The sequence below is a fragment of the Rattus norvegicus genome, chromosome 2 (assembly GCF_021556685.1).
Source record: "Rattus norvegicus strain SHRSP/BbbUtx chromosome 2, alternate assembly SHRSP_T2T, whole genome shotgun sequence".
NCBI lineage: Eukaryota > Metazoa > Chordata > Mammalia > Rodentia > Muridae > Rattus > Rattus norvegicus.
The window spans coordinates 207,120,402-207,133,316 of record NC_141535.1 but is presented as its reverse complement, the minus strand read 5'-3'; the positions used below and the strand labels follow the sequence as shown (position 1 = coordinate 207,133,316).

General features: G+C 40.9%; 1 protein-coding gene across 1 annotated transcript in view; it reads left to right on the top strand.

The window, feature by feature from the left end:
* Positions 1 to 7,657: 7,657 nt before the first annotated feature.
* Positions 7,658 to 12,915, top strand: part of Palmd (palmdelphin) — a 49,348-nt gene continuing 44,090 nt past the window's right edge. Inside the window, 1 exon segment of the mRNA NM_001025688.1 lies at positions 7,658 to 7,955. Within this exon segment, the coding sequence (NP_001020859.1) occupies positions 7,911 to 7,955 (45 nt within the window). The 5' untranslated portion in view covers positions 7,658 to 7,910.

The following is a 12,915-nucleotide window of genomic DNA, read 5'->3' as shown; positions in this document are numbered from 1 at the left end:
TGTGTTCTATGACATATGTAAGTGTTCTCTTCAGCAATTAGGCTCTGCCATGCATTGTGGTTTTACTTGGTGATATAAAATGTCCAGTCAGGCCATTATCTCTCCTACTACTAAGTGACTCCATTTCTATTATTTTCAAATATGTATATACTTTAGGAAGCTTATACAGTAGGCTTCCATATGCCTTTTCAAATGGCTTTTAGTGTTAGGTGTCTCTCCCCACATTCCCTTCCTTGCTCTTCTCTTCCATCCCCTTCCCTATTTGAGCCTCCTAGTTTCACATTTATCTCTCCATAACACTACATTCTATTTCATCTTCCTTGGAGATCCTCTCTAGTCCCTTGCTAGGCACCTAACCTCTGGGATTGTTCAGATTATAGCACACATATTGAAAGCTTAAAAGCTAATATCCACATAGAAGAAAAAATATCCAATCTTAGTCTTCGGGGGTCTAGGTTATCTCACTCAGGATTTTTTTTCTAACTTTATCCATTTACCTTCAAATTTCATAATTTCATATTTTCTTTATAGATAAATAATATTTTATTTTTCTTCAATTCTAAAAAGTTCAGTTCAATTCTAAATTGTTCAGTTGCCATGAGTTAGAAGAATTTTCTTGTTTGGTTGATTGGTTGTTTCGATTTTGTTTCTTTTGTTGTTGATATCTAGCTTTATCATTTGTTGTTTCTATTGTTGTTGATATCTAGCTTTAATTCATGGTTTTCAGACAGGGTGCAGAGTGTTATTTCAACTTTCTTGTATTTATTGACATTTGCTGTATTTTCAAGTATGAGGCCAATTTCTAATAAATTCCCATGAGCTACCCAGAAGAAAGTATATATTCTTTAGTGTTGGTTGGAATGTTTTGTAGATGTACACTTTGACTGAGCTGTCCATTTCTTCCAACTTATTTTCAACTTCTGAAATTCTTTCTTCCCTTCTTGTAGTTTGTTGTTGAGGTTTCATCTGAAGTTTTTGTTGGACACCCTAAATTTTTCATTTCTAGCTTTATTTCATTTTCACTTTTCTTTCATGTTTCTGTTTCTGTTAAATTCTGCTTTGATCACTTAAAATGTTTTCATTATTTCATTTAACTATTTGTGTTTTCATGATCTTCATTGAGGCATTTATTAGTCTTCTTTTTAAGGTCCATGAACACATTCATGGTTGCTATTTTGAAAGCTTAGTCTAATATTTCATCCAAGTTGCTTTTCTGGGGCCTATTGCAATAGGGTTACTGGACTCTGGGACAAGCATATGGTGTTAGCTATGCCCGTTTGATTTTTTTTTTATAGGACCTACACATCTGGAGTTATGACATTTGAGGCAGTTTGTCTGTTTGGTGTTTGCTTTGGTGTCTTTGTTGGGAGGTGTTCCATTCTGTATCCTAGACAAGTGTGATGATTGTGGTGTCCCTGGTAGAGAGTGTTCAGAAGTAGCACAAAGGAATGCACACGGCCTAGAAGGAAAAGCTGCGAGAGACAGAGGAAAAGAGCTAGAGACACCGGGGCCCACACCAGAGATGGGGTCTTCAGGAAATACGTTTTCCTACCTTCTGATAACTCTTAGTGTTTCATTTTTCCTTCTTCCTATGTGTCCTTAGAAAAGCTGACAACTTTATTCTCCTGAAATATGAATCCGATCTTTCCTCTCCTACATCCTTCATTCATGTTCTGTGAACATTGAGCTCTCTGTATAGATACCTATTTCTGTCAATCTGTCTAATACTTCTTTCTGCTCAAAGAAAAATCATCCCTTTTTGGTTCTCTAACCACAGAAATGTCTTTTCCGCTTTTAAGTCTAGCTTGAGGTAACGTCCTTGCACCTCATTTAATCTCTGCCTTCTTCCGTTCACTTCGCATTTATGTGGCAGTACTCATGTGCTTTGTGAAGGGACCCAGTAGAGATTCCCAATAGAGATATTTGCCTTGCTAGTGCCAAGGCAAGGTAATAAAGTCTCAAACAGTGTTATAGTTAGTACTTCATCACAGTAAGATGCATGATGGCTGGCTTACTGGTGTGTTGTGTTGTGTTTTGTTTTGTTTTGTTTGTTTACTAACTTCTTCAAGCATAAATCTTAACTCTCTGGCCAGACAGTAAAATCCTTTGCAAGCAGAGGAACTGTTTTACATCTCTTAAACTCCTCTAACTCCTAATCAAATATGTTCAACGTGCAATGTTCCCTGTGGACTCTTGTGTTTGAGCACTTGATCCCTGGTGGATTGTGTTGCTTGGGGTAGGTTGTAGACCCTTTTAAATAAGTGATAGGGCTACCAGAGGTGGGTCCTGTGGGACTGGCTTATACCTTATTCCTGCCTCTGGCTCAGACTCTTTCCTGATCCTTCAAAATGCAACAAGCCTGATGACAAGTTACTGCCACCCCATATCAAGACACCTCACCCTCCATCCCTTCCCTACCATGATGATCCTTACAACTGTGAGTCAAAATAAACCTGTCTTTCTTTATGATGCCCCAGTAGTGTATTTCCAATGGTAATAAGAAAGGTAAGTAAAATTGCTAATATAATACAACTTTTAACTCATCATCTTCATTGATATTGATTAACAAACAACAGAAGATCTGGTTAAACTATCTTAATAAAATTATTGAGAACAGATAGAGCCCTCCTGCTATTCTGCAAAGGGCTCTGATCATAACTACAAACTTAGCATTTAGTGGATGCTAGCTCAGTAAGCTATGCTGCTTTATGAAATATAACTAGATACCTTGTGATCCAACTTGCACTTCTAGAGGTACCGTATATTTTATAAATCCATCTGAGATGTCCTTCCTTAATCCCAAAGTTTGTAGCCAACTGCATATTCAATTATGGATAACAAATTGACTTGGTGAGAACATAAGCTCTTGTTATCCATATTCACCCTCCTCACACCCCCATCTTCTATCCCCAAATTTTTTCAGAAAATTTTTCCCTCAATTGATGACTGATATTATATTTCCTCAGATCAAGAAACCCAAAGTAATTTAGAACCTTCTCTTTCCTTAGATTTTTCATTATTCTATCAAAATGATGAAAACATACACACGATTCTAACAATTCCAAGCACACTTACCGTTATCACCTTAGACCAAACCACCATCATCTCTCACACAATTGCATCCTACCTATTATCCTCCATCTTTTAACAACTCCTATACTGAAATTTATTGGTGGCTGAAAAGAAGGGGCTGAAAAGAAGATATGGGGTACAGAGAGATGCTCACAATTCCTTTGGATTTGTTCCCTGCCTCCCCATTCCTTGCCCCCATCTCTCTGACACCCCCTTCTTTACAGACTGAAAGCTGTAGTCCTCACCACAGCTTACAGGGTACTATGTGGGTCGGGAAATACCATGTTCCCAACTACATCGCCTGTCATTACCCTTCCCTCAGTGCCCACCCCTAATGACATCAGACTGATGGCTACGTCATGCTAGCTATACGGCCTTTACATGAACTTTACCTGATATGTTCTTGTACTTGATGTCTTCGTGACTAACTCCCACTTCCCTTTAAGGTCTTATTCAAATGCTCCCCTCTTGTCTAAGCTATCATAACTACCTAGTTCTAAACTGAAATCTCCATTCTCCTCCATGTTCTTTTCTCTACAGCAATATCATGAATATGGAGTACAGAAACATGACTGAGCAAGAGACTTCTTGGCTGCTCTCTGAACTCCATCTCGGTGTTTGCATCTAAGCCATGTTTCTCAGGAGCCACTCCCAGCCAGTCATTGACTAAGGCCACTCTGATGGTTGACTTTGGCTTCAACACTCTCAAGTGCCATGGTCAGTGTTCCTTAGATAGCCCTGCAGAATGCACTGCTCCCATGCAACTTTCCCTTTCCCTTCCACTCAGATTTCCAAACTGTTCCAGCTGCAGCCGTTTCTGCTTACCTCCCAATTTTCTCTCATATATTCATTTTTCATAATAAAGTTTTGATCATGCAGCCTTTCTTGGCATTTGTTTCTCAGAGAACCTAGAATAATACATCCCCTTATATATTGCATGTTATATTTGTTTTTTATTGCTTACTAGAATATAAATTTCTAGAGAACAAGAACTTGGTTTGCTTAAGAATCCCAAATACCTAGCTAGCACAGTAGTACATGATGAGCGCTCAATAAATAAATTCAGAATGAATGACTGGGTGAACTTTAAAAATATTATCAGTTTTAACAATATCAATTATGTGAATGAGCAAACACAACATCTATCAGTTCTCATAAATCTCCTTCCTCCAACCCCCAGCCCCCACCTTTGCAGTTTCCTACAGCAGGAATGAGATTTGGGGTGATAAACTGATTGTAGGAAAAGATCCAGATTATTAATTGGATGACTGCCCATTAGTTTTGGCAAGCAAATGCCAAATTCTGACTGAGATGCTCATCTGCTTTCTTGTCCTTAACATCAGACAGGGTCTGCACATAAACAAAATCAAAAGCTTTGAAGATTTTATGGTTTGTTATTGTTGTTATTGTTGTTGCTTTGTCTGTTAGTTTAAACATACATCCAATAATAACCAAATTTGATCCCTTCTTAGTTAATTCAGTCTCTTATTATCTACTCCTAAATGTCTCTTGAGAGTAAAAAAACAAAAAAACAACTTTTCTCAAGTATGATTTCAGACTCTTTCAAATATATTTTTAATCGCATGTATGGTGGGGTATGTGAGTGTGCACATGAGTGCGGGTACCTGCAGAGCCCCTTGGTGCCAGATTTTTCTGACAGGTGATGTGTGCCCCTGACATGGGTGCCAGGAATCAAACTCAGGTCTTCTGGAAAAGCAGTACTTGTTCTTAACCATTGAGTCATCTTTCCAGCTCCTAGACTCTTTTTTATTATTATTATTTTAATTTTTAAATTAGCTTGCCAAGTAATGTATTTCCATACAAGGTCTTCAAACACAATTCCGTTGGATTTGTTCTCCACCTCCGCATTGCTTGTCCCCATCTCTCTGACACCCCCTTCTTTGCAGAACCCTTTTTCCCCAGTAACCTCCATTTCACTTAGCTTTAGTTTCTTCCTCATGCCATGTAGTCTTTTGGGACCTGTGGTTTGAGTAAGAATGGCCTCAATAGGCTCATATGTTTGAATGTTTGGTCTGAAGTTGGTGGAACTGCTTCAGGAAGGATCAGGAGGTGTGGACTTGTTGAAAGAGGTGTGTCACCAGGGGAGGGCATTGTGGTTTCAAAAGCCCACATCAGTCTCGGTCTTACTCTAATTGCCCACAGCCTGTGAATAAGATGTAAACTCTCAGCTACTCCTCTAGCACCATGCCTGCCCCCTGCCATGCTCCCCACCGTAACAGTCACGAATTCACCCTCTGAAACAATGAAGAAGCCCCCAGTAAATCTTTAATAAGTTGCTTTGGCCTTGGTGTCTCTTCACAGCAACAGAGCAGTAAGCAAGACAGAGAACCCTTCCTATTTTCCCTCACTTATCCATGTTGACTCCCACCTGTATTTGCACATATTTAACGGTTAGAGGCCATGTGAGAGAAAGAACATACAGTATTTGTCTTCCTGAGCCTGGGTTACTTTGCACGAAATCGTCTTTTCTCATTCCATCTATTTTCCCCTGCAAATTTCATAACTTTGTTATTCAGTTATCCATAACTGAGTAAAATGCCCCATTTTGTTTATCCATTCCTCTGTTGACAGACATGGAAACTGATTTCATGTCCTTGCTACTATGAGAAGAACTGCACTGAGCACAGATGGACCAGTGTCTTGGCAGTGGGATCTGGCATCCTTCAGGTATAACCCCAGGAGTGGAACAGCTGGGTCATATGGTAATTGTTTTGTTTTTAACAAACCTCCCCACTGATTTCTACTGTGACCACACTAGTTTGCAGTCCCACCACCAGTGTGATGCGTTTCCTCTTCCCCACATCTGTACCAGACTTGTCGCCGTTTCTTTTCTTGATAGCCACCAGCTCACGCTGCGATTTGATGGCAAGAGATACTGAACACCTTTTCAAATACCTGTTGGCCATTTATGGCTTTTTTTTCCTTTTGATTTGCTTTTCTTTTGTTTAGATCATTGGTTTATTTATCAATTGACAACCTTACTTCTTTGCTGCCTAATTTCTGCTGTCCTTTATATGTTCTAGATACTAACCCTTTGTGACTTCAGATCCGTGAAAGTGATAAGCTTGGTCTTTGGGTGACTGGCTTGGGGTGTGGCCTCTGTGGTTGGGGAGAGCCGAATAAAAATATGAAGCAATCTAAGGTCTATACGTTTCTGCAGAATAGAATAACACAGGGTTCTGCCTAAAGTTTTCCCGTCCATCTGTAAGCATCCCAGGAGCTTGATTGAGGAAGTAGCTGGGGTTCAACTCCCTCATGAAGATTGATTTAACCTTCAGCCTGTGTCTCTCTTTGCCCTGTGTCCTTGGGCATTGCTTGATGAATGACTGTTACGAAGTCAGACAGCTGACATTCCCATCCTGGCTTTGCTACTTATTAGCCATGCAGACAAATGACCTCCCTGAGCCTGTTGCCTCATTTTAAAATAGGAATAATAGCACCTATCACTCAACACCTCTAAGATAAATAAGATGAGGTGCATTTGTCTATGGACAAATATTAGCTACTACTATTACAAATATCAAAAGCACAAAGAAATGTATGCCGTGTAGTCAGTGCTGGGCCTGTCTATTTAACCTCCCTGCCTGAATGGTGATATTAAAGGGCTGATCGCATCCAAACACATAATAATGTGGTGGATGATAATTGGGATTCACCACATCAAAATGCACTTAAAGAACAGGTAGGAAAAAGAAAACAAAGTCAGCTGCAAAGCTCCTGGCTCTGCTTTGACCTGAGTTTCACCAGGCTTCACTGCCTCCCTCCAACGGGTAGGGGCTATCCACCCACGGTTACAGAATCTAAGCACCGGTTAACAGGCTCGCTCATTGCTCTTGCGTAACTGCTGAGGTCAAAATGGGCACCTTCCTGAACTGAAGACTGTCGTTTTTTGAATGGGGTCCAAAAAAGGTGCTGCAGTCCCCAGACATCCAAGGATGGCACCAAGCACTTCCGGGGAGCCAGCTTTTGAACATTAGCACCTTAACACCTTGGATTTTTTTTTTTTTTTGCAACACCTAAGATTCCAAGGTCTGTGACAAAGGTCTGTGGTGTGTCTTTGTGAGGGGAGCTGAGCTCATGCAAATATTCTACTCTAAGAGTTCTTAGATAACTAAAAGAGCCATCACCAAGCTGAGGGAGAGTGACAAACAAGTGACTTAGCACTTCTGCCCCAGTCTCTCTCCTCTTTCTCTCTCTCTCTCTCTCTCTCTCTCTCTCTCTCTCTCTCTCTCTCTCTCTCTCTCTGTGTGTGTGTGTGTGTGTGTGTGTGTGTGTGTGTGTGTGTGTGTGTGTGTGTGTGTGTGTCATCGTCTCTCATCTCTGGTGCTAGAGTGAGGTAAACTAAGCGAGGTAACTTTAAACACACAGGCTCACAGGAAAACCCGGGCTGCTCCAACACTCAGCACACACCACACGGCAGCTCCCTGTGCCACTCCTGGAAAATAATGACTTGGGTAAGGAACAGTTAATAAGAAAATGTGTCTCGCTAACCGTGCACAGTACAACAAAGAGCTGGCAGCCCCTGAAGGAAAAGGGCTTGTGCGGCTGCCGTTCAAACTTGTCAGTCAACTCGTGCCAGCAGCCTCAGCGTCTGCCTCCCCAGCACACCCTCATTACATGTGTCTGTCTGGCCTCATCGGTGCATCGGCTCAGAGCCGCTCCTGACAATTCGGAATTCTCTTCCTTTCTCCCTGGTGCAAAGAGCGAATTTCTCTCCGTGTCGCTTCTGTCATCTCCAGCTCCTCTCCTCAAGGACGCACCTTGATTTATGATAGCTTGGGACTTCCTTCAGCGTCTGCCTGTCCTTGACTTCTAGAATGGAAGAAGCCGAGCTGGTAAAGGGAAGACTCCAGGCCATCACAGTAAGTCTGCATAGAGTTTTAAGTCATTAAGGTGGTTGCTTAGATGAACCACACCGTTGCTAACTGTCCTTGTCTCCCAGTCCTCACAACTGCAGAAACAGAACTGAGCCTTCTGTGGACTCGGGTCTGTTTCTCTTAACCCTTGTGACCCTCCATGACACTGGGGCTTCAGAACCTGAGATCAAGGGAAATGTTTCTGGATTTTACAGACGATGTTTGCATTTTAAACGACAATCAAGAGTTGTTTGGGTTTTGTTTGTTTGTTTGTTTTTTAAGTAGTTTGTAAACTCTCCTCTCCTATGGATATTTAAAGTTTAGTTTTTTATTTCAGATTCCTTCTGACAAATGTTTTTATAGATACCCAAATGGAATTCAAAGCAATGAATGTAACCACCAAAAGTTCTTTTCTTTTAAAAAAAAAGGAGTAGACCAAAAGGAAGAAAATCTGAAAGTTTTTTTTTTCTTATTCATTGTGTCAAAGTATATTCCAGAAAAGCCTAACTGAATTAAAGCACAGCTTGGGGTGTGTGTGTGTGTGTGTGTGTGTGTGTGTGTGTGTGTGTGTGTTTTCAAGCGAAGTGTTAAACAGGAGAAAAGTATCAAAGGCACGCATCAGAGTAATTCTCAGAGATCGGTTTTCCAGTACAGAAGTGCAGACATAGTTCGAATAAGATCTCAATACAGGAATACCATGCATGAGATGGATTTGGAAAATATTTCCCTAATTCCAGGAAGAAAAGTAGTACATTTGATGTTTGTTCTGGGAAAGAATCAAAGCAAGAAATTAATTGCTTTTCTTAAGTGGTGCCACTCTTTCTCGTTGACTTCCAAACTGCTGTATGTGACAATAACCTGAAAGTCCCTGACCCGTTCAAGTATCATCGTTAACGTAACTTTTGATAGCGTTTTTGAGGAAAAGCAACTTGGCAAATCCACACCCCTCCCTGTGTGTCACATTTTCTGATACTGAAATTAACTGTCCAAAAAGAGGCATAAGTACTTATTAAAAAACCGATACTAAATCAAGGTAGATAGAAGGTTATCCAACTCTTTGCTCTTCAAATTCTCATAATTAATTAAGGAAATCCTAATTTAGATTTTGTTGCTCCCCCAACACACACACACACACACACACACACACACACACACACACACACAGGGAATATATCAGGGTTTTTTCCCTACCCAGAAAAGATAAAAAAAAAAAAAAAACTTTCAAAACCAGGGGCCGAGAGTCCACAGATAAGACTGGGCACATTTCTATAGAGAGTACTTTCTAACTTCTGAATTCTAATTATTGTATTTTTTTCCCCTTTCATCAAAAAACCTTGGCCTGGATTTCTGTTTGTTTTGTTTGTTGTTAAATCCAGCCGCAGCTTCAGCTGTTGTCCGAGAAGGGACAGGAACTCCACTGTGCTCTATTGTACTTGGCAAGGCCCTTTTACATTACAGCTGTTGGCTAAAGGTTACTTCACCGGGCCCTGTGAGCTGCTCAGAACTACCTTCCTTCTTTCCCCATAGCTTGTATGTCCTGAATAACCAAACAAAACAGGGGACTCAATGACGCACACACATGCACCTTCTTCTGCCCCTCCGCTATTGAACTGGGGAACATCTTACTTTAGGTCTTCTTATGTATGGTTTGTAGCTTAGACCGTTTAGCGAAATAGCACATGGTCCAAGTAGATGGCGGCATGGAGTTATTCAGAAAGCCAAGGAATTTTCATTGAGGGTTCAGATGCAGTTAGAGATAGAAGGTAGGTTGAAATGCCTTAAAAGGAATTGAGTAGATAGGCAGGTTCCTGAATATAGAGATATTTTCACTATTAAAATTAATAAACTTTTTAAAATTATCCCACAAGCCCAAACATACCCCGTTAGAGTTAATTAAGTCTTTGAAGTATAGTCATGAAATTTAACTTGCATGTAAAATTCTTGCTTAAAAGCCTGTAGGGTAAAAACTGGCAAAAGTTTATAGGAACGAATTTCCATTAGCCTCCGCCTCAAAGGGCCCGGTCACATTTGTCACCACCTAGAGGGGAAATAGAGTAGTTCCTCCGTATCCATGGAAACAATACAGCCACTCTCCTCCTGGGCACCCTGGGAATGCCAGCTTTCTCCACCCTGGCCTGGCTCAGGAAGTCACCCCCGCTATTCGTTCTTCCTAGGAAAAGAAAATACGTTATACCCAGAGAACTTTCAAGAGTTATCTCACTTTTGAAAGGCATTAAAATCACAAAGACTCAAAGATAATCATTGAACTGCTCTCCTGTACTGAAGTAATTTTTATATATGCCGATGACAGCGATAGACGTTAATTCCCTAAGACACCAAGACTCAACAACACAGAGACTTCCCTGTAGGACAAAAACAACAAACGTGGACACTGCAAGCGCCGTTTGATTTTTTTTTTGTATTATTGTTGAATTGTGATCCTTTAACTCCCGGCAATAAAAATGAAATAAGCAGTAAGTATTGTGCTTATCCCACAGAGGTTTCAAATGACTAAAAAGATATTCTTGTTACTACAGATAATTGAAAATTTTCATCTGCATGTAGTTTGGCTGAGCCAAGCGACATTTTCTCTTAAAATATTGTAAGCCACTGGCTTCCTACACCAGTAGATTTAATTTTAAGATTATTCATAAATTTTCTCAACGATTTAGAGACCACGAGGGACAGTTATGAAAGGACTCAGAAAGGATTATCTGAAGGAGGGCACTATGGTCTGGATACTCTGAACTGACTTTGATTCAATCGCCTTCACATTCTGCCTTCATCGCTCCAACCCTCGAGCGGCTCCTTGTCAGCTAAACTGATGATCAAAACGCTTGTTAGTCAATGAGTTCCGTTCCCAGCTAAAATTTGAAAACAAGACAACTTTACACCAATTAAATAGTATACTTAGAACTTCAAAACACACTTGAGGCTAATTCAAGTTAGTATACATTTGACAAATAACTGAGGTTTATATGGACAAAGGGCTGTTGAAATAGACTTTTAATAGACTTTTACCCACTATGTAGCCATGGATGGCTTGACACCATTTAGACTAACCTGACCTTGAATTCACAGAGATCTGCCTGCTTCTGCCTCCAAAGTGCTGTGATTAAAGGCGTCAACATACCCAACATGGAATCGATATTTAGTGTTACTGGAAACGGTGATACCAAACTCTCGATTATTTTGAGAGATGTGGAAGAAGGCAGGTCACACTGACACGGTTCACTACAGTTTACTCTCTGGTAGTAAGCGCGGTCCAAGGTGAAGAATAAAAACTGAATCCTGAGTGGGTTCCTAGAGAACAGAAAGATCCCTTTTTAGCTGAGTAGCACCAGTCAGCCCACCTCCCCTTCCACATTCCCATCTTCATAACTCTGGGAATGTTGGAAAATGCAGTACTTAATATGGAAGGACTCAAATGGAACTGCCCCTACATCTTAACTCTCTGAAGATTATAGATCTGTAAACGCAAGGCATTTCTGGGAAATGTGATGAATTCTGAGAACTACTGTCAATTTGCAGAGAACGGACCCAATTAGAAGAGGGGCAATGGGTTGGCTGGTATGTTGCTTCTTACTTAAAGGTTTAGCTTTGATGGTGAAGGATGTGTCTATCAACTCGTTTGCTCACACTTTAATTCAGTTTGTGACTGTGCACCGAGTCTTATGCATTTAAACTGAAAGTTTTATGAAAAAACTCCGGGACATCAGGAGTGAGGATGGGGGTGGGCAGCCGTTGTGAGTGCAGTGGTGAGGTGGAGTGGACGGGGTGTGGAACTTCCAAAGAGGGTAGCACCTGGGCTCAGGCATGAAGGAGGTGGGCTCTGTCAAGAGTTAGACCCCAGTAGGAATCTGAAGCCAGAGCACCTGCTGAGGCCTCCCTCCCTTTGGCAAGGGGCCACAGAAAGTCCTGACACAGCGATCTGAGCCAGATCTGTGGGCCAAAGCTGCCCATGACGCAAAACAATAAGGCTCTCTCACATTTCCCTGGATCCACTCCCTATTTCTTTCCACTCCCAGTGAATATTTTCTTGACTTGTAAATATAGGAATTTAGGAGGCAAGAAGTTCTTGCATAAACCAGAAGAAATCTCCCAGTTTAAAAATAAAGCATGTTAAAATCATAACATAATACTAACTCTCGATACTGCTTCAGCTCATAGTCCCTGGCCACTTCTACTCACCTTATGTTTCTGTCAATATTTGGGAATTGTCTAAGTGTCAGCAAAGTAATTAATCACCCAGAAGCAGAACTTCCTGTTGAAATGTGCAGGCTCCAGCACAGAACCAAAATGCAAGAACCCAATATTTTGAGATTTCAAGGCAGTGACACCATAAGTATTAGAATGAGAGCTGACTTCTGAGCACACTGTCTCTTGTGACTTCACACACGTCCAAGACACCACTCCTGTTTGTGTATTCTAGGCCCAGCATATCCACCCTGTTCGTTTTACCTATGCAAATGAAACAGTGAATCACAGGGCAAGCCAACCTGGTTACTAACTGTATACCTCTTAATAGTGTGTGGGCTACCTGTGTAGTCTTGTGTAGATGTTTGAAAACTTGGTGTTTACAGGGGTGTTTAATGCACCATTGTTAAGCATACCTCTGTTAAAACATAGCTACAAAGATAGTTCCAATTTGTCGTGAGCGTGAAGACACAGCCCTCTCCTAAAGAGACCCTATGCCAGACTGTTCAAACAATGAAGCTCTGCAGTTTTCCACAGTGCTGTACCAAGATTACATGCTCCTTCCAGAGAAGGAGAGGTTTCTTCAAACAATGTGCCAGGCCATCTTTCTTTGCCAAGCATAACACCCACCAACACAGGAGGTCATGGGATGAGGTACAATAATTTTGATAGCCCATTAAGGAAGCTGGGTTTTTTTTAGAAGGTTTTTCCAATGTGCTACTAAATGATAAAGCTACTCTGTTAGATCATCTACTGACAGAAGTTCTTG